Source organism: Triturus cristatus, chromosome 6, assembly GCF_964204655.1.
Source record: "Triturus cristatus chromosome 6, aTriCri1.1, whole genome shotgun sequence".
In the NCBI taxonomy this organism is placed as follows: domain Eukaryota; kingdom Metazoa; phylum Chordata; class Amphibia; order Caudata; family Salamandridae; genus Triturus; species Triturus cristatus.
In genome coordinates this window covers 1,214,504,024-1,214,526,382 of record NC_140589.1, presented here as the reverse complement: position 1 = coordinate 1,214,526,382, position 22,359 = coordinate 1,214,504,024, and the positions used below count along the sequence as shown (strand labels likewise).

At 46.8% G+C, this 22,359-nt stretch overlaps 1 protein-coding gene across 1 annotated transcript in view; it reads right to left on the bottom strand.

Moving 5' to 3' along the window:
* Window positions 1–22,359, bottom strand: part of AHCTF1 (AT-hook containing transcription factor 1) — a 1,022,752-nt gene that overhangs the window by 690,919 nt on the left and 309,474 nt on the right. Inside the window, exons 20-22 of the mRNA XM_085612122.1 lie at window positions 21,587–21,733; window positions 11,475–11,665; window positions 3,917–4,061 (exon numbers count right to left, since the gene is read on the bottom strand). Of these exons, the coding sequence (XP_085468248.1) occupies window positions 3,917–4,061; window positions 11,475–11,665; window positions 21,587–21,733 (483 nt within the window). The remainder of the gene's footprint in view (window positions 1–3,916; window positions 4,062–11,474; window positions 11,666–21,586; window positions 21,734–22,359) is intronic.

The window sequence follows — 22,359 nt, the reverse complement described above, 5'->3', positions numbered from 1 at the left end:
CTGGGAGGGAGCACCCTCTGGTGCTTTGAAGTTCTGCACTGGGGGCACGTTTGCTGTCCCTGTGCATAGCCCAGTTCAAACCGGTTGCAGGGGCTACCTGCACCTGCTCTGGCGCGTAACTGGACAAAGGAAATGGGTTTACCACCCCTCTTTCCAAGCCCACCCATAGGTGGGGCCTTAGAGTTAGCCCATCCCCTAAACTTACTATAAGTTTAGGAATCCAGCCCCTAGGACTTTAGATTACCCTGGACGAAACTCTGCAACGTAGATCCTGGACCTTCGACGTTCTATCCTGACTAGAAGACTGAAGAGATCTCCCTTGGGATCAAGGAGTGACTCCCCTGCTTGGCAGGCACCTAAGAAGCAACTGACCGGTCTGCAATTCTGAAGCTACCACCAGACGCCAAAGTCTCTGCATCCCCAGAGGTGGATTTCCAGACTTCCCCGAGGCTACCCTGAGTCCACAGCAAAGTTGAGGCCAGTGGCTATCGCGGGTGGCGTGGAACCGTGACCCCTGGACACCGTGAAGTTTTGCAGCAACACTATCTTCCTGGTCTTCCTCGAAGTTGTGCTTTGGGCTCCAAGTAGCCCCAGCCTTGAGCACCTCCGGCACCGAAGATTGTTGGCCTCCACTCCACGAGTGACCCGTGGGCCAGCTTCAAGTGCGACCGCTCGAGGCTCCTTCGAGATCACTAGCCCGTTGGCTAGCAGGTCCCCACGAAGGCAACTCCTTTTCTGATTGGGCTTCCCTGGTTGCTCCAGATGTGCCCTGACTTACCCTTGCTGTGTGAGTCCCTCAGACCTTGCTGGTCTGCACTGCAGTCCTTTCTCTGAATTCCAGTGACTTGACGTTGCCAAGGCTCGTTGGGTCCAAACTGGTCGCCGACACCGCAGCACTTGACAGACTTCGTGGGACAGCTCTAATCCGGCTCGTGGACTTCGTCGACGCCTCCTGGACCTCGTGGCTGAAGAGTCAAGTAACCCATCACCTCACCTGAAGCACCCGACATCTGTGGGCATTGGTCCATCCTGCCCTCGGTCACTGGCTAGTGACCCAGACTCTGTCCCCTCTGCTTTCAGGTTCCTTCCATCCTAGATCCAGGCTTGGATCTCTTTGGACACTTCTCCTCGTCACGGCAGCCGCAGTTCTTTGCAAGCTTCCATTGAAATCGACGACGCGACCCGACACCAAAAGACACCTATGCACCCGGCTTCCCTGGGTGAGGTAACTCGAGTACTCCGGTGCTCTCGCGGGTGCTAGCCCTAGAACTTCTTAAGTCCAAAAGGGTTTGGTCCCAACTCGATTAGAAGTGTCCCTAATCTTTAAATTTCCAACCGCGACATTACCTATAGAAGATAACGGGAACCCGCGGTTGTGCTTACACACTGCATACAGTCCCCGTGGGTCCCCTGTGTCACTACCTTGGGTGGTTCCTTGGGGTCCCAGTGATTCCACAGGCTATAGGCCTAGTGTCTATCCCAGTCGTGGTTCTTATACCACTTTTTTGGTATATGGTTTGGTACGCCCCTAGGGCCCAAACGTGTATTTGTGCTATTACTGATGATTGCTATCTTGTAACTTAAGTACTTCGAACTCCAGTCTTATAAAGAGACTAGAGGGGCATGTGTTAACCTAAATACATATATTTTAAATATATACCTGGTGTGTTTGTCCTTTATTTTATCATTCAAGAGATTATAGACTGGTAAAACAAGCTGCTTTACATTGCTTCAAGACTTAGCCTCAAGGCTGCTCTCCATAGCTACCACTAGGATAGCTTTCAATAAAGGTGGTCTTTAACCATTCACCATAAGGGGTTATTTGGACTGATATAAGGTGCCCACTAGAACTAGTGGACAGCATATATAAGGCCACCTTCTCACATGGTGTGTATGTGTTTGGTGAGGGGTCCTTGAGGGTGGAACAATACATGATGCAGCATGTAGAGACCCCCTCTGGTCACAAGGCACTTGGTACCAGAGGTACCTTTTACAAGGGACGGATATGTGGACCAGAGGGGAACCAATAGTGGAAACAAAGGTACAGTTTTGGAAATAACACCAGCCCAAGGAACCTGATTGGCAGGGACCCAGGGAACACTCAGTAGATGCCTAAATGTGCTATACAAATATCCTCATTCATTATATTGTACAATACTGGAGTGCACAACTGGGGCCCTCTTACGGCAAGCCACAGGAGTGGAGCACGCTGCTTGATGGCTAGCTACCTCCAAGATGGAGGCTAGAAATCTCCTTGGATTAGATGCCTAATTCTTGCTCAGTGGATCTAGGGTCCTCAAAGCGATGACAAACTCAATGGATGTCTTTGAATGCAAGGTCAATGTTATCAGGGCTCCATGACAAAAATGTAACCATACAGGATTTTCTCAAGGATGGGAAAGTCAAAGCAATTGAGGCTCAGTTGGCTATGGGCCACATGGTATAGAGGCACACTTGCTGCTGAAGTTCTCCACTCTGCTTAACACACCGAGGCAATTTGTCTAGTAGGCAGTCATGAACTTTAATGGCATTTAAGAGTAGCCATGAACAAGGCATCAAAGCACTTGTGGGATCCTTCGGTGATACACAGTACAAGGTAGAAAGCGCAAAAGGAAAAGTTCCCATATGATTCAGATTCTAGCAGAAGTGGATTACCAAATGGAACAAGATTCTTTTAACTAACGTTTCAGACATAATTATCCTGTTCTTGTCTAGAGTTAGTCTTCTCATTGCCAACTGCCACATTTTCAGACAATGAGCTTGCTATCCTGCTCAACATTCATTACTATCAATGAATTCATCTTGACGAAGGAAAAGCTTCTTTGCAATCCCAGTTCTGAGCCTTGGCTATCTTCGATGAAGTCCAATAACTAGCCATTCTAAAAGGAAGTTAGCAGTGTGATATTCTGTTTAAATAGGAGACAGAACCCAGCTGTCACGCAAAAAATTAACTTCAAGATTGGCCGTCTGTGCAGGATAGCTTTGGAAAATAACTACCAAAAAGGTAATATTCACCTCAATTGTAGTCAACGGTATCTTTTTCTGCAGAACTATCACGAGTCCCAGTTTGAGTTTATTTATAGTTTCATTCAGTGAGTTTTTAAAAGAAAAGATAAACAAAGGATTTGATACTTTTGCTTACAGACTAATACATTGAAAACTGTTAAATTAGAGTATCTTATTTCTAGCTGAAAGTGCTCTAGAATCCCACACAGACAGAACTATGTGGTGTTTATCACCATCAATGAAAATTCTATGACGGAGAAGCCTTAGTATAGAGTGTATTTTGGACTGAAATAATCTATACAGTAAGCAAACGTTTGCATTCATAGACCTTAGATAAAATATAGACTGGGCCTCTGGGATGACTTCTGCTTAAGAATGTTAACTCCTGGTTTCAATGATTGCTGTTATGCATGATGGGGTGAATCTCCTCAGTTAGATTATCTACCAGAAATGCGACAATCGGTTGTTCAAGGATAGTCAAATGGAAGAACGTTGGGGAGGCACTCAGTGTTTCAATTGTGAAGCCAGATATTATCTCAAACTTTGACTGTCAGAAACAAAACCATCACAATAGAAAACAAAGTTGCTACCTCATTTCTAATCCACCAGCTTGTCTAGCAGAGTTATAAAATCTAATAAGGATAAAAGGAGCAATCACCTGTTGGATTTTTACTATTTAAGGTTGTAGTAAACACTTAGGGCTACAATCATTTGCATCTCTTGGTGTCACTATTCTGAAGACATCTGTTAACATGGTAAATTGAGGTGTGACTATCAGCAAGAGACACAAAAATGGGAAGTAAGCATGAATTAGGAATTTAAAAAAAGAAAATAAAAATCGTTTCATCCTAGAGGAATGCAAATGTCATTGAGCACTTGTCATAAATTCACTTTTTCTGCAAATGCTTACTTGTTCAGTGTCTGTGAAGGGAAGTTTCAGCAAGTCTTCCATTAAGCCCATCTCTTGACAAGCTTCGTACATATGCTTTAGTAACTCTTTCACATTTAGCCTGGTGGAGTGTAGACGAAGTAGGTTCATGGCCTCCACGATGCTCCTGGAAATATCACACTTATTGTTGGCAATCAACAAAAGAGAACCACATTGTAAAGCACACTGCAAAATGATATTTTCAAGCACACTTTGAAATTAACTTTTTCACAGAGTACTACAAACCACAGATTCTAGCTTTAAACTTTAGAAAGAAGAATTTTAAGCATGCAACAAATGTTGCTGCCTATGGATTTAATGCAACAGGATGTGTAAGGATGGCAAGAGGAATAGAGCCACCATGAGGTGAAGAACTCCGAAATTGATGACAATGAATTGCCAATCCCTCAAGTTGCACTGCTGTGGCATTCACCCATCAGCGAACAACCTCAAATTCCTGGAAGTGACTCACTGCTCTTTGTTAAAATTATTCTGAATATCCAAACCAAATGGAAACTATTATAGTCTCTCTGAAACACCCTCTTGCAGGAAACATTTAATCAAGAGACTAATGCAAAATCTGTCAGCTTACTTGAGGCCAGAACGAGGCTAGTTATGGGCGGGCATAAAATGGTAAGTGGACATTTAAAATAGCTGCCAATACGAGGCCATGGGTGGAGTTATCCAGGTAGACTCCACACAAAACTGTTACATTAAAGAGAGGTGGTTGAATTGAATTTAAGAACATTTTGAAAGTTGTATACAACTACATAGGTCTCTTTAGGCCTGTGCCTCTCCCACATTACGCCACAGCTTATGTGAGCTTTGCACCCTGATGATGGTGGGTTCACATTCCAACAAACCTACTCCTTCAAGCCCCAATTCCTAGTGGGATGAAAAAAGCCCCCTTCGTGGCTCGGTAAAGTGTGCATTCCTGCCCAGAGTTCCACATGTACTGAATCTTTGGTAATCTGCAGGTACCAGGTGGGACTAAAAAGTACAATATCATCTAAATAAGCAGAGGAATAGGCCTGATGCCCTTTTAATACTTCGTTCATCAGCCTTTGAAAAGTGGTGGGAGTCCAAACGGCAAAACCGTAAATTTAAAAAAGACCATCAGGAGTAAGCTAAAGCCGTTTTTCCTGATCCTCCGGTCGTAACGGGACTTGCCAATACCCCTTTGTTAGGTCGATGGTAGTGATGTATCTCGCTTCCCCAAGCTTCTCTATCAGTGCATCGATTCGAGGTAGGGGGTAAGCATCACATTTGGAAACCCTGTTTACCGCCCTGAAAGCTATACAAAATCTAACTGACCCATCAGGTTTGGGGACCAAAACTATTGGGGAGGACCAGTTACTCTTGGAAGGTTGAATCACTTTCATTTGTAACATTTGTGATACCTCATCTGCAATAGCTATACGTCTGGCTTCAGGTAGTCTATCTGGCTTTGGTTTCACTACCATCCCCTTCTCAGTGTGAATGGCGTGTTCAGCTAAGTGGGTACGCCCTGGGGTGTCTGAAAAGAGGCCAGAATATGCCTCTAGCAGGAGCTGGAGGGAATGTCTCTGTTCCTTGGTAAGTTGATCGTTGATGCGTAACAGCTCCAAGATACAGGGGTTTATGTCAGCGTTTTGGGTAAAGGACACAACTCTAGGAGGCGGTCCTATCCACTTTAAGTAAATTTATGTGGTAAACCTGTTCCCTGGTTTTCCCCACTCGCACCCTGTAGGTGGTTCTCCCGTATTTACCTACGATTAGATATGGCCCTTTCCATTCCGATACCATCTTCTTGTGGCACGTGGGAAGGAGGACTAAAACCCAGTCATTTATTTGTTACTCCCTCCATTTTTTCCCTTTTTCATACCATCTTTTCTGTCTCTGTTGGCTTTTTTCTAACTGAGTGTGGGCTAGGTTCCTGAGCTTCCCAAGTCAGGAGCGTAATTGTTGGACATAGTCGGTCAGTTCTTGGGCCTCGCTTCCTTTACAACTGACCTTTCACCCCTAAGGCATGATGGAAAGCTAGGGGTCATGGCTGCCTTAAAGGCACGGTGCCAGTTTATCTGTGTGTTTCTGTGGGTTAGCTCTTAAGCTTTCTACAGTAAGGTTTTTATGCAATGCAGCCTATGTGCTGACAATGTTTTCTCATTCTTCCTTGTAAGATGGTGATTTCTGCTGTTTTATTAAAGCAGTTTTTCAAATGTGAATTTTTTCCCTGCTTTTATTGGAGTGTATTTATATACAGGGAAATTTCTTACAACATTGTTCGGCATAGCTATGGAAGGCTGCTTTGTGTTTTTTATATATATCTAGATCTATAGCTATATCTATAACTATATCTATATCTATATATATAGAGCCACATATATGGTTCCACATATATGTTGTATTTTTCTGGGAACCCACACATGGGTGAGAATATTTATGTGCTTATGACTTTGATGAGGATACCCTAGAAGAGAACTAGATGTGCCGCGTTTGCCTGGTTTTAGGTGCCGTCCTTCGCACTCTGTCTTGGAGCTCAGCTGCAGGGAAGAAGGAGATGGTGCAGGTGAGTGTAATATGTGCCAGGGAACAGCTGGTTCCTCTTCTATGTCCTGTTCCCCTTCACAGAGTCATAAGACGTAAAGGACAGTTATGCAGTGGCTCAAAGGGAGCACACATTAAATAAGTTAGCACAAGATTCAAGTTCCACTGAGGCATAACGAAGGGTATTGGAGGAAAAAGATGCGCTAAGCATTTTAGGAAACGGTTAACTACCGGGGACTTGAAAAGAGAAGGCTGATCTGGCAACCAAAGGAAGGCAGAAAGATAGCCCTCGATAGTGCCCAGAGCAGAGCCCTGGTGGGCTAAAGAGAGAAGAAACAAGAGTACTTCAGAAAGAGGGGCAGAAAGGAGATCCACAGCCTTTGCTGTGCACCATGCCACAAATATGAATATACTGTCTTTGTGGAGGGACGCTTGGCCACTCAATCTCCATGCAAGGAGGTGAAGACTGGACAGGTCCGGGTGGAGGACCGTCCTCTGCTGCTGCGACAGAAGATCCTCCCGAAGAGACAGTCTGATCGGAGGATCGATAGCAATGTTGAGCAGCTCGGGATACCAGACTCTTCGTGCCAAATCCGAAGGCACAAGAATGACTTGTGCCCGGTCGCGCCTGATCTTCTTCAGCACTCTGGGCAGAAGTGGTATATGCAGGAAAGGCGTACAACAGACCGCAACTCCACTCGCGACGAAAAGCGTCGCAGAGCGAGTGCCGCCTTGGAAATTCCAACGCGCAGAATTGCTGACATTGCGTGTTCTCTGCGGTGGTGAATAGATCTAACTAAGGCTCTCCCCAATGTTGAAAGAGACCTTGCACCACCTCCAAGTGAAGACGCCATTCGTGATCCATCATATACATGCGGCTGAGTTCGTCCGCCCTGGCATTCAGAGAACCTGCCAGGTGTTGAACCACCAAGGAAATGCCCTGATGTTCCAGCCATGTCCAGAGGCGGAGGGACTCCGGACATAGGGATCATGACCCCACCCCGCCTTGTTTGTTGCAGTACCACATGGCAGTGGTGTTGTCCGTGAACACCTGCACTACTCTTCCCCAGACAGAGGGAAGGAATGCCTTCAGTGCAAGACGAATCGCCCGGAGTTCCAGAAGGTTGATGTGAAGCCCGGACTCCGCCGGAGGCATCTGATATCAGCCTCTCCCATGTGGCCGCCCCACCCAAGAAGGGATGCACCCGTCACCACAGTGTAGTTTGGCTGTGGAAGGGAGAGGGATCTGCCATTGACCCAATCCTGGTTCATGAGCCACCACTGCAGTTGTTGAGCAGTGCCCACCAAAATCTGAACGCAATCGGACAGAATCCCCTGATGCTGCGCCCACTGGAACTTCAGGTCACACTGCAGAGCCCGCATATGCCACCTGACCTGATCGACCAGCAGGATGCAGGAGGCCATGAGGCCCAGCAGCCGCAGGGTTATTCTGACCAAAACCCGGGATAGAGGCTGAAAGATCGGAATTATAGCCCTTATATCCCGGACTCGCTGTTCGGGAGGATAGTCCCAAAACCGCGTCGTGTCCGGAATCACTCCAATGAAGAGGAGCTTCTGAGAGGGAATCGGCTGCGACTTGGGCACATTGACGGAGAACCCCAGCGAATGCAGGAGGTTGGCCGTAGTCAGGAGGTGGGAGACGACTGCCGGGGTCGAGCCCACCTTCAACAGCCAGTCATCAAGATAGGGGAAGACTGAAACCCCTGATATGCGCAGGTGAGCTGCGACCACCGCCATCACTTTCGTGAACACCAGAGGGGCGCTGGTAAGGCCAAAGGGGACCACGGTAAACTGAAAGTGCTCGTGGCCTACCGTGAACCGCAGGTAACGCCGGTGGGCCAGCAGGACGGGGTCCAGTAAATCCAACGCTACCATCCAGTCTTGCGGGTCGAGGGCAGACAACACCTGATCAAGCGTCAACATCTTGAACTTCTCCTTTCGGAAGAAGCGATTTATGTCCCCGATGTCCAAGATAGGAGGCAGGCCCTTGTCCTTCTTGGGAACCAGAAAGTAGTGGGAATAACAACCACGGCCTACTTCTGGGACAGGAACGTGCTCGATGGCTCCCTTGGCCAAGAGAGCCGTAACTTCCTGCTGAAGAAGGGCCAGATGATCCTCCGACATGCAGTGGTATCGCGGTGGCATGGCTGGAAGGTTAGTCTTGAAGGGGAGGAAGTAGCCCCTTCGGACTATTTGCAAAACCCACCTGTCCGACGTGATGGTGCACCAGTGAAGGGAGGGGATGGCAAATCCTGCCACCCACTGGCGTTTGATGGGCCTGAAAGGTCGGACTAGGAGGGTTTGGAGGCTGCTGCAGAGGTGGTGTTGGTGGACTGGCCCGCCCGCTGGCCTCCGGAACTACGCCGATTGTTTCCACGTCCCCGCGAAGGTTGGGTAACTTACTGCGGCCTTTGGCTCTGGGTGGGACGTAGCGGAGCAGCCCTTCCGTAGCCACGAAAGGGGAGAAAAGCAGACTGCGCCGGATGGGTGGAGATGCCCAAGGACTTGGCCGTAGCCTGTGAATCCATGAAGCACTCTAGGGCGACGTCTGCTTTGTCACCAAAAAGGCTACAGCCATCAAAGGGCATGTCCAACAAGGTGTTCTGGACATCCCCTGAGAAGCCAGTGGACCTCATCCAGGCATAGCGACGAAGCGCTACCGACGTTGAAATGGTCCTGCCCAGAGAGTCGGCGTCCTCCAGACACTGAGGCAGCACTTGCGCCACCTTATCCCACACTTAGTGCGAATAACGGCCCAAGAGACATGCAGTGTTTACGGACCACAGTCCTAAGCTGGCAGAAGAGAAAATGTTCTTGCAAAGGTAGTCCAGCTTCTTGGATTCCCTTTCCGGTGGAGCGGTAGGAAAGGCGCTCTTGGAGGTAGAAGCGTGAACTACCAAGCTTTCCAGGGAGGGATGTTGGAAGGGTAAAGTGGGGTCGCCCGGAGCCGGGCGGTGGCGTCGGGAAATCATCCTGGACCACGTGCCCAAAAGGACGTCTGTGAGGGCCTCATTAAATGGCAGAAAGGGCTCCGAAGAGCTCGCAGCCGGTTGAAGCACCTGTCGGGAGGTTAGTCCTGACCGCCGCCATAGGAAGCTTGAGGTTGAGAGCCTCGGCTGCCCTACGCAACACCACTGCATATGATGCTCCTTCCTCCGCAGCCACGGTAGGAGGAGACAACATGCCAAGGTCAGGGGAGGTGTCCAAACCACTGGCATCCCCCAGTTCCTCTCTCCAGTCCAGCTCAGTGTCTAACTGGTGTGTCAAAGGGTCACCTGACCCTCCCAGTCCTCCTCATCATTCTCTGGGTGCTATTATTGTTGAAAAAGGACCCCAGTAGTGAGCAGGGGGATAAAAACCCCACCCAACGCCGGATACGGCGTCTGACTATGCCGGTCCGGCTCCGTGTCCATGTCCATGTCCATGTCGGGATGGATGCCAGGGTCGACACCAGCCGGGGAGCTGACCGGCGCCGAACGCGGTAATAGTGCAATGAGGCGCGGCGCCTGTGGAGGAGTTACCAGGTGAACCGGCGCAAAACGGATCCAGGCCTGGATCCAAGGGGGGCCTGCAGTGCCAGAGCCGCCGGCAGCGGAGACCTGGCCCCCCCCAACCAAATCCGCAGGGCCCGAAGGCGAGCCGGCGGGGTCAGTCCGCCCAAAGATGGCATGCATCGCCTCGTAGAACGTACGAAGCTGGGCGGGGTCACTCCGGGTCCTGGAAAGGGAATGAAACTCGGAGTCAACCACTCAGGAGGGGCATCACCCGCGTGCCTCGTCGGATTGGCCGACCGACGAGGAGAAGTCTAAGAGAGACTGTTTCTTCGTTGTCTGCTTATGCTTCGACTTACCCGACCCCGAGTGCGAAGACTTCAATGATTTCGAGCCGGAATGGTGGTGACGACCGGTCCCTCAACCTCCTTCTCGACCGGGACCTCGAACGGCGCAGAGCCGACTGCCGGCGTTCAAGCAGCTTTCGGGACCGGTCTCGCAAAGCCTTCAGTGCCATCGACCGACAGTCAGAGCACGACTTGGGGTCGTGGTCGCGCTCCAGGCAAAAGAGGCACATGCGGTGCGGATCTGTCACCGACATCAGTCGGTTACAGGAACCGCAGGCCTTGAAACCGGGCATCTCTCGTGCACCTGTTAGGAGTCTCGAAACAATAAGTCGAGAAAAAGTTAGTCAAAAATTGACTGAGGTACCGCTCTTCCCGGATCTGCACTGGCTGGCGCAGAAAAATGAAGAACTGATGCCAGCACGCAAGGACGGCATCTAAGTAGCTGCCGTGACGTTATACCGGCGACCATGACGCCGACGACAGATCCGACTGACGCACCTTCCGATGCGCTGCTGATGAAAAACCTTTCCGGATCCAGTCTGACGCCTGGGGGTTATTCTAAGATAAGGACTATATAACTAACGAGATATATATATATAATGATTTTTGGGGGGAAACAGGATGCTAGCAGCACAGCTAAAACAGTCTCTAGGCTAGACCAAAGGACACATTTTTCTATATCACTACACTTTTATTTTCTGTTTAGAATTACTGTGTGATATATAAACGGTGCCAGCTCAACAAGAGTACCTGGGATCTACAAACTGTATATTATTTGGAGTCTTGTGCAAACAGCAAGAATCAGAAAAAGTGCTAATTAAAAAAAGAAAATCCACTGTAACTGAAAACGCAGGGAAATTATCTCCATTATTATACAGAAGAACTCAATCTAAGACGAGCAGCTGTCACATCGTTGGCAAAAAAAGGTAAAGCTTGCAGTGAACATAAAATGGAATAGAAAGGGGCAGGGAGGTTGAGGGGAACTGATGTGGGGTGTAAGATATTTTGAGTTTATAGACAAAAATCTAATACTTTCATAAGGACTGCATTCTAAACTTAAAACAAATTTTAAAACCAAAAAATATCAATTTAAGTGAGCATCCGAGTTTTCCTTCTCAATGAATGAGAAGATTCAAAACATCATATTACACATACCTATTGTAGAGCAAAACTGTGAGATGAAGGGTAACCTCACTGCTGCTAGTTAATGGAGGCTTCATCATCTGTATGTAACGCAGAGCTTGCTGGTATTCCCCTTGACACATCAAGGCGTGGATAATTCGTGTATGGTGCAATGTCAACAAGGACCTGCAGGTGGCTGGATGAAGTATGCCATCTAAAGAATTCTGTACAAATAAAAAGCAGAAATGCAGTTGATTGAGATAAGTTAAATAACAAATTCCATGTTTCTGCAATTCAGATAGTCAATTAAAAGTTATTTATTCGTTTAACGTTTTAAACATAAAAGCACAAAATGCATTAACAAAAAAAAATTGCACACAAAGCAAACAAGCCATTTGAAAAACAGTTCCACACCCAACAAGATCACCGAACAATACCAAAATACGCATCCATAAAATATATTTAATTGTACAAATTGCTAGATCTGAGTTTTAAAAACAATTAAAAAAAAAAACACTCCCCAATATAGCAACAAAAATCAACATGTGCCAAGAGGCAGCAGAAATCGAGCAACAAATAGCAGGACTGATGATCAGTATTGTATCATAGTGTCCTCCGCCATCTGAAGGCAGTATGAATGGAGTTAGTCACACTCAACAAATATCAATCAATTGCAATGACTGGATAGAAAGGAGGACTGGTCTACATTGCCCGATATTCATGCGTCTCAAAATTGGCATCAGTAAACACGTCCTAATCAGCACAGAGAATATACAAAAAAAGTATAAAATGCATTAGATTCTGAGGAAAGCGAGTCACATGGATATGCTGGTAGGCTGGCATGGTGAAGACAAGGTTCAGGAAAAGTGACCACAAAATGTACCGTGTTTAGCCTCAGTCGTGTCAGTAAAATTCTGTAGTGAATATTGTAGACCCATGTAAGGATACATGCCAAAAATAGTGTTAAAACTAGCGTAGGATTTGCTACAGTATGCTTGTGGCACTACGTTCCCTGTTCATCTTGCGCAGGGCCAAAAACGGGCCTTACCTAAAGAACTCTGGCATAAAAGCCACTTTTAGGTTTGAGCCTGCAAGAGCATACGCTAGCGCATGCGTCTCACTTGTGAGACACCATTTTTTACAACAAGCATTGAAAATGCAAAAGGTCTCGCCTTTGATTAAGTTAAAGCGATTTGCTTTGCTAATGTATAGCAAAGCAAATGGCTTTAAATTCATCAAAGGCGCGACCTATTGCATTTTTAATGCTTGTTTTTTTAGTTTTATATAGCGCAAACTCGTCCCATCGGTATCAGAACGCTTTACATGAGCACCAGTTCCATTACAGATGGACACATTCATTGTTTGTGAGGTATGGGGAGATTAGAGATTTGCCCAGAGTCACAGGATGTTGAGTGTCCCTGCCGAGATACTTATAAGGTCCCAAAAACGAGACCTATTGGCTATGCCAATGATTGTTTATGTACCCATCAACTCTTCATACACTGCTGCCCATCTTCTTTTGTATGAATCTACCTTTATGCTTTTTTTGTATGTGCAATAAATGTGTGGTGAGCTACGAGACATGGGTCATCTGAGAGAAACGACTAAAACTTTTTAAAGGAAAAAAATAACTGCTTGAGACCGTTATTCACGATAAGTTTTATAAGATTACAGTTCCTCATCAGATAACTGATCAATACAGGTAACTTCCATCTCATACTTTGAACAATATTTATATTTTTATTATAGTATGTACACTGATGCACCCATCAAGACGGCGTGCCTCATGAGTAGTCATGTCGAGCGTAGGTATAACTGCGCCCATGTAAGGAAGTGAAATCACATTAAGATGCACAAAAACGATGTGATTTCTTCATCAGAGTAAAGCAGTCACTTCTTAAATTTCACGTTCAATTGTAGAATTATTGCAAAGGCACCTTGCACTGAATATACAGATGTCAACAATAATAGTACGGTAGAAAGAAAAATCAATAATGCAGCTGATAACATTAAGTCAAAGTGGGGTAAAAAGAATACATTCTGAGATTTAAAATCGGGTATACTTTATACTATCAGCTAGTGCAACGTGTTTTAAAAACCCAGAAAGCCACCTTCGTGTACTACCTACAACTTAAAATCTAAGTTATTAAAATGCAAGTCAGTGACTATATACAACTCCAGCTGTCACAAATTACCGCTCTTGGGTGTCATCAAATATTGGATGTATGTTTTAAACCTCGAGTACTGAGCGGCAATTGTTTGCAGGTGTGAGTTTAAACAAATGGCCAACCCCTAGCAGAGAATTACGGGACATTTAAAGAAGTACCGCTATTTTCAATTTGCTTTCTAATGAAGTCCCACTGGTTTACTCTTCCCCTCGCCTGGCAACAAGTCATGCACAAACACATTCGAGGCGCACACACCCAGCAGTGACCGGCACACCGCTGTGCCCTCCCACCACGACCCTGCAGGCACACTATTGCGGGCTGAGTTGTGGGTGTCAGAGGGGATTCGCAGTACTGGCTGCGGGAAAGTCCGATGCCTGCTGCGGGAAAGTCCGATGCCTGTCCCGGCTCAGCTCAGAGCCCCCGTCCCCGCTGCACCCCAGAGACACTGCCCAGTCCAGCAGCCTGTGCCATGCTGCAACCCACTTCTGACCCGGGTAGATGGGAAGCGGCTCCTGGGCAGAGGGAGCCGGAGGCACCAGGGTTCCGGGTAACACTTAAGGCTATGAGGAATGGAGACACTGCACTGGGTGACCACCGGGATGGAGGGGCCATGGAGGGGAGAGCGGGGCGTGGTTGAGGAGGGAAGGGGCCTTGCCCGTCAACAGCTGGATGGAAAGAGACAAAGTGAAGGAGGCAGAGAAGAAAGACAGAGGAAAGTGAGCTGATGAGGAGGCAGCCAGCGGGAGGAGAGGCTGATGGGAAAAAAACAAGCAGCCGTGAAAGTAAAAGCAATGGCGAAAGTGAAAGCGATCAGGAGAATGCCACGCTAAACTCAAAGTCCGGCAAGCTGCGTAGAGGAAGCGGCATTTCTGTTGCTATGACTGGGCCAGTATTTAGAACCAAGTGATAAAAGTCGACTTAGTTACTACTAGTTTTTTTAAGTAATATTTTGCTATTTTAAAAGTTGACACTTAGAAGAAATTTCATAGAAAACAGTCAACGATTCCCTATGGAACAACATTCAAGTTGCAGGTATAGGATGTTCTTGTTACTTTTGTAATCCAGTACTGGGTGCCTAGACTCAGTAATGGAACCTTTATCCAAAACAGGTAAGTAATTACGTTTTCATAATTTGTACGATTTTTAAAGAATATTTAAAGTTTGCAGAAATTGACACTTAGAAGAAATTTCACAGAAAAACAGTCAATGATTTCCTATGGAAGAAAATTGGGTTACTGGTAAGTACGGTTGTGAATATTTTTCAGTCAGTGCAGGGCACCAAGATCCAGCACTGGGAGCTCACCTAAAAGCAGGTGAGTATTTTCGTTTTCATTACTCGGCTGATTTTTGGTGAATATTTTAAGTTTTGAAAACTCCACACTTAAAATGTTTTTCAGAAGAAACCAGTCAATGTTACCCCTATGGAGAAAATTGAGTTATCGGTTTAAAGGTAAGTACTCGACTGGCAGAGTTAAGGTTCTGGGCATAGACCCAGGGGTCTCCCAGGGTCAGTAAGGTACAGTAGTTACACCCTCAGCGGTGCAGGGGCGGCCGGGTGCAGAGAGAGTTCGGCCCAATGTTATCCTATGAGAGGCAGGGGGGCCTTGGTTGGTGGCTGCTGACCAGCAGGCCACGCGGCTGTGGGAGCTAGGCTACTGGTCACTTGCTCAGGGCAAATGGGGAAGTAGATAGGTGCAAAGGCTACACTGCCAGGGCCACTCGGGCGGCTGGGTGCAGGGTGCTCAATTGATTTCAATCGGAAAGCTCCGGATTAGAAAAAGACTGCAAGCTCGGGGACGAAGATTCTTCAGGTGCCGCCACCACCACTTTGAGAGGTAAGTTCGGTAGTTGGAGGATAGGTAGGTACCCCGGAGTTGGACACAGGGGGGCGCCGGGTGCCTTTTGGTGTCGGGAAATCTTACCCTCTGTTGATCGCGGTTGGGGGGGCACCTGGTTCTGAGGCTGCAGGCGTTGTCAGGAGCATCGAGGTAAGTCCTTGGGTGCCGGAATCGGGGTCACAGTCACTGTGGGGTCATCCTCGTGGTCTTTGTTCACGGTTCCGGGCTGATGCCAGGGATTAGAAGCAGGTTTTGAGTAGAGCCTCTACTCATGGGAGTCCCAGGGGCTTAGAGCCAAAAGTTAGCCAGGTCCTCCAGGGTTTGTGAGGTTGCTGGCCACAAGAGATGACGGGTTGGAGCAGGAGCAGGTTCGAGGGTCGACAGGCCGGTAGGGCTGGGGCCAAAGCAGTTGGTGTCTTCCTCTTCTTAGCAGCTGCAGGGCAGGTCTTCTTTCTTATTGCTCTTCTTTGCTTTTTCGGATTCTGGAATCTGAAGGACGGTTCAGGGTGCCTACAAATACTAGATTTAGGGGTGTTACAGGTAGGTAAAGGGCAGAGACCAATAGGTCCTCTTCTTAGCAGCTGCAGGGCAGGTCTTCTTTCTTCTTGCTCTTCTTTGCATTTCGGAATCCGGGGAAGGAAGGTTCAGGGTGCCCCTAAATACTAGATTTAGGGGCGTTACAGGTAGGTAAAGGGCAGGGACCAATGGGTCCCTGTCCTGGGGTGGGTACACCCCCTATTCTGCCACTCTCCTGTGTGAGGGGGGCAGAAGCCTAGACCTGATTGGGTAGGGCCTCCCATCTTCAAGATGGCGAGCGCCCGGAGATGTGCTTCACCTCGCCTCCCCCACCTGAGGGGTGGGGTTGGCAGGCTGGCACATCCCCTGTCCTTATATGGGGTTTCCAGGCAAGCTTCCCGCCAGCGTGGGGGTTGCAAGTGGCCTGGGAAAGCTCACAGAAGCGGCATGCCTTTGAAGCTTCCCCCTGCCCATCCTGGGGGAGGAGATCTAGCACCTCGCCCAGGATGTGCATTGTTGCAGGCCCAGGAGAGCAGGGGCTCTCCTACCCAGGAGTCCAGCAACATGTCTGCTGTGTGGCAGCCTAGGCAGCCTCTCAGACCAGACGGGGATTGTAGGTTAGGTTTCAGGGGGCCTCTATAAGATGCCCTCTGAGGTGCTTGGACCATTAAATCCCACACTGGCATCAGTGTGGGTTTAATGTGCCGAGCAGTTTGATACCAAACTTCTCAGTCTTCAGTGTTGCCATTATGGTGCTGTGGAGTTCGTGTTTGAGAAGCTCCCAGCACCATGTACTCTTAAATGGCAGCACTGCACTTACAGGGCCCATGAATGGACCTGGGTACTGTAGGGGCACAGGGCTCATGCTCCTGTGCCCACACCACTGGCATAGGGCACCCAGCTAGAGGGGTGGCTGATGTATGCCAGGGCAGTGTAGGTTGTGGGCATGGCACACAGGGATGTGTGCCATGTCGACTCTGTTTTGTCCTGTATTCAGACACTCAGCCTGCAAGGGCAGTGTGAGTGTGTTAGGGTACAGAGCCTCTAAGGATGGCACAATGAGTGCTGCAGCCCTTAGAGGCCTTCCCTGGTCACAAGGCCCTGGGTACCTAGAGTACCATTTACCAGGGGCTGACATGTGGCCAGGGTTTGCCAATTTGGAGGTTTTGGTTTAGGGAAGGAACATAGGCCCTGGGCACCTGATTGGCAGGAGCCCAGGGCACACTCAGTCAAAGTACATTCAGCAATTCAGCAAAAAGTGGGGGCGTACCATGCAAGAAAGATGGCACTGTCTCACAGAAGCCACAAGAATGACTTGGGCCCAGTCGTTCCTGATTTTCTTGAGAACTCTGGGCAGGCGTGTTACAAGCGGAAAGGCGTACAGGAGGCCAGAACTCAACTCGAGATAAAAAGTATCTCTGAGCGAGAGCTGCCTGCGAAACTCCAGCGTGCAGAACTACATACATTGTGCATTCTCAGCATAGAAACAGATCCAACCAAGGCTCTCGCCACTCTTGAAAGAGACCTTGCACCACCTTCTGGTGGAGATGTCATTCGTGATCCACTAGGCAACTAGTTGGTCTGCCCTGGCGTTTAGTCAGTTTCACCGAACTACAGGATAGAAGCTGAAACATCAGTATCATTACCTGAATATCCTGATCCCACCACTCGGGAGGAGAGGCCCGAAACTTCACTGCATCCAGAAGAGCTCTTATAAAGGGGAGCTGTTGGGAGGGAGTCAGGTGTGACTCTGCCACGTTGAAAGTGAACACCAGAGAATGGAGGAGGTCCACCATAGTCTGGAGGTGAGAGACAACTGCCTTATGTGAATCGGCTTTCAACAAACAATCGTCGAGATAGGGGAAAGCTGGGACACCCACCCCCAACCTTTGCAGGTGTGCTGCGTCCATCGGCATCACCTTAGTGAACACCCGAGAAGTGTTGGTAAGGCCAAAAGGGAGCACAGCGAACTGAAAGTGCTCTTGGCCTATCGTGAACCACTGGTAACGCTCGTGAGCTGGTGGGACAGGAATGTGGAAATGTAAGTCCTAGGCTACCATCCAGTCTCCATTGTCCAGGGCACAGAAACTGAGCTAAGGTGAGGATCTCAAACTTCTTTTTCAGGAAGAGGTTAAGAACATGCAAGTCTAGGATAGGACAAAGGTCAACATCCATTTTGGGCACCAGACAGTAGCAGGAATAACAACCACTACCAACTTCTGATCCTGGCACCCTCTGTCAGCCAGTCGTAAGTGGGAGTCATGGGTGGAGAGGTTTACAGAAAGGGGATGGAGTAGCCCCCTGGACGATTTGCAAAACCCATCTGTCTGATGTCATAGACTTCCAGTGAGGCAGGTGATGGCGAATCCTGCCTCTCACTGGTTGTCCATGCTGGTATAAGGGCAAAGTAATGAGGTTTGGAGGCTGCAGCTGAAGGGGGAGTGGAGGACTAACCGGACTTCTGCGTGGTGCTCCCACATAGTTTGTGGGAACTGTATACTCAGCCTCAAAGACTTCTTTGAAAGACTTCTTTGACTTCTTCCTCTTCTGGGACTTGCCAACAACTTGGAGTTTGATGACTGTCGTCGAGAGTGGCTCCGTAAACAGTCCGGGAACGTTCCACACGAATGTGAGCGTTGTGAGATCGTCGGGCGGCAAAACACTCCAGGGAATGTACTCTCCATGCCTTTGGGTTTGTGGCAGAGCAGTTCTCACAGGTCTTGAAGTTGTGGTCCTGCTTCAAGCACCAAAGGCAAACCAGAAGAGAGTGTCACAGACCTCTGCCTGTTGCAGGCACCACCTGGTTTAAACTCCATTGGCTTTTAGGGGACAGCCCTAACACACCTGGAGATTAAATCTCAAAAAAGACAAAAATCATGAAAAAAGTTAGTCAAAAAACAACTGGGGGTACCGTTCTCCAGATCTGCGCTCACTGGCATGAAAAGGAATGAACAGACAGCCTAATGGGATTGCGACAATATAGTCACCATGCACGCCACTTCTGGCACGGATGACCCTGATGTGCAGCCGAACAAGGCCACCTACCTGCGCGCAAAAGTACTGCTAGAAAATGTTCAGATCCAGCCTGACGCCTGGCAATTATTCTACAATAAGGAATCTGTAGCTAGAAGTCTCTATCATATTTTTAAGTTAACAGAGCAAGAGCAGCAGTGATGTATGGAGAATTTACTAAAACAGCTAAAGCAATTTTGATTCCACAGATAGCTACACTTTCCTGTAGGGTGCAGAATATATTACATATCACAATATTTTCAGTTTGATATAGCAGTACTCGGAATCCTGAAGGAATCAATACAGGACCAATCACTCTTTTAGAACTATGCCTTTATATACGGTCAGTCAGATCACAGTAAATAATGAAAAACGTGAACCTGACAAGAGAGAATGTATATAATTTAGCAAAACAGGAGTTATTTATGGTGGTGTAAACCTGGTGGACCCTTCTCTTTAGGACGCAAAGTAGACAGATTTAGTTTCCAGGAATAGTATTTATGCACATACCAGACATTCCAGGTAAGAAACTACACAGGGTGAAGAAGAGTCCTTTCTTCCCTGAAGAAAAGATCAGTTTCCTGAGCAAATTATAGCATTTGGTTAATGGCTAGGTCACAGAAAGCAAATTACTAAAAGCAGTCATTTGACTGTATTGCAAGTATATAACAATAGAATTTTCTGTGAACACGTCAGATGTGTGAAAGTTCTGGAATTAAAAAGTGCTCATTAAAATGGCTGGTGGGTGGTAAGCAGAGGGGGGGCATACATTCATGTTATCTGTAAAACAAATGGCTGCAGAGGGGTCAGGTGAAGTCGATCTCATTCAAAGTGAAGCATCGCCATGCCTCAGGAGCGACCTAATATCCCACTTATTTAATTAGATGTTCAATACATCACACAGAATAAGAATTAGTATCAACTTTATACCACAGCTCAGACATGGATTGTTCAAGTAACTTAAGCTAGGTAGTCCTTTCTCCCAAATTCTTTTTACTTCATAGCACTGTAAGGAAGCAAACCATCCAATAATCAAATTAGTGTGGCTTTATTTACCATTCTTTAAAAGGCAAGACACTGAGAATGCCCCCACAGGATTTAGAAATCTACACACATCTTACTAGTATGAGAGAAAAACTTCCTGTTCCAACAGTTATGATTAAGAATGTTATTACCCAATGAGAGTCACTAAGTACCCAAAGGAATAATAAAATCATACTTGTAGCTAGGTTTATTATTTGGAATTTAAGTAGGGCACAAACAGCCACTAAGAAGGCATTGTAGCACTTTCAGTAGTCTGCGGCTTACTTTGCAAGAAATTTCAAGATTACCATTGTAAACTGGAGTCTGAGTAGGTTTGTGGAAATTTGCTTTGAGTGAGGTGAAGGGACAATCATCTGTTATATTAATGTGTCCTTTTGTGGATTTAAGGTTTGTAAGTATACAGCCAGAGGGCTCTAACTAGATGACTTACTTAATTTCTGATTCAGCAGGCATGGTGATGCCTAGCATATAGAAACGTCACATTGTAAGGGGACACGTTCACTTGGGTGTCCTAAAGCTGGTTACTTGAATATTTAGACAGTTTTGGGTACATAATTAGAGTTTTGTATCTGGAGACTTAATTTTCAAATCGCAAATTACCAAATCAGATAGAGAATGGTAAGAAACTCCTAAATATATAGTCAGATCTAGTAGGCAAAGAAATCCTCAGTACATGAGGAAGAAGTTGGATCCACTAATGTATCAGCTGAAACTTGTGCTCTCGACTCACAGTTCTTTTTGAGGCTTAAGCACAAATTAGGAAAGCCCACCATCAGTCAATTGGGAGACTAGTTCAGGTATTCAATGAAAATATGTCTGACAGACCTTAAATTATATATGTTTTTTCATAATGAAATCTTAACCATCATTCATTAGCACCAAACAATAGCCAACTCATCTCCAGGTACTAAATCGGAAAAAGTCAAATTAAGAATCAAATAGAAGTAGCTAAACAAGGCAAATAGGACTCTTTTCAACGGAATGTAGAGCACAACACTTAACATTTGCATTCAGCGCCCTACTGGTGGATAATGAATTCTGAGATGGTGTGTGCTTTAACATCAAGAATTACTCTCTCTTCACTGTCAATCTCCAGGACGGTGACTATGAGCATTCTATTGCCCTTTTGTGAATTTTTCATCAATACTCGCATTTAAAGGAGCTGCTTTTCATTCACACAAACTAAACTGATCACTCTCTGAAAAGTTTGACCAGGAGTGCTGGTGACCATTTTCTAATCCACTGTGATGGCAACATTACAATGGAATCACATGACAAATTGTTTTAGGCCTTTTAATTAGGCTGATTTGTTTTTATCTTCTGGGAACAGTGGCAACTATGGCAGCCATTCCCAATAAATAAACACAGCTGTGACACAAAGAGGAAAGACCAATGAGATCCTCACCAATCAAGTTAAATTTGAATGATTACACACAACTACATTTACATTATGAAACATTGTTGAAGAAATGAGCAAGCCAAGTTCTAATAGAGTATTAGGCAGTTTGCTTACATTCAGTTTCACAATTACAATACTAAAAGAACAAAAGCAGCGCTAAAGGCTCACCTTGTGATCATTGTGATCTAGAAGCCAAAAGCCCTGAATAAGCTTCACCAAACCCCAAGGAACACCAAAGGCAGTCGGAAATGACTCAATGGCAGTCTCTGCTTTGCTTGGAATGGAATATATGATATCCAATAACAAATAAATGGTCTGGTAAAATGATTAAGGTCAACAAATAAACAGATGCAACAAAAGTCACTTTCACTAGAGACATACAACATTGACAGCAACTAAGAATAAAAGTTAGCTTTAAGGTGGCTTAATTCATAACCTGCAGACGGTTGGGACGCAAAAGTCCTTTACGTGGTTGGTGACGTTACCCCTATCCTGAGTGCCCAAATGCACTGTTGTCTGGTTTCATAATGATGATTGTTTTGTCACAAGCGACCATGAATCCTACGTGCATCCCATTACATATACCTATCACACTGACTGCAGTCTTGTTAGATCGAAAGGGGCGCCCAAAGTGCTACCCTCATAGTGGTGGAAGGCTACCGCCTTCAACAGATGTTAAGCAGCATAAGAGCAGTGGGGGCAGCATACTGTCTAGTGATCAGCAGTGAACAGGACCTTTTTACCTTGTGTAACTGGAGTGAGGCCTATAGATTCACTCACCTTTTTAAAAGGTCTGCTGTGATGTGCTTAACTCACCCCTAGGCCTAAATCAGGTAGCTGTGGAGTGCTGCACAGAGAAGGAGTAGTGACTCTGCGCTGAATGTATGTGTGCCTGAGAAGGGTACAGTATATGGATAAACCTGTACTGTGCAGTGTGTGTG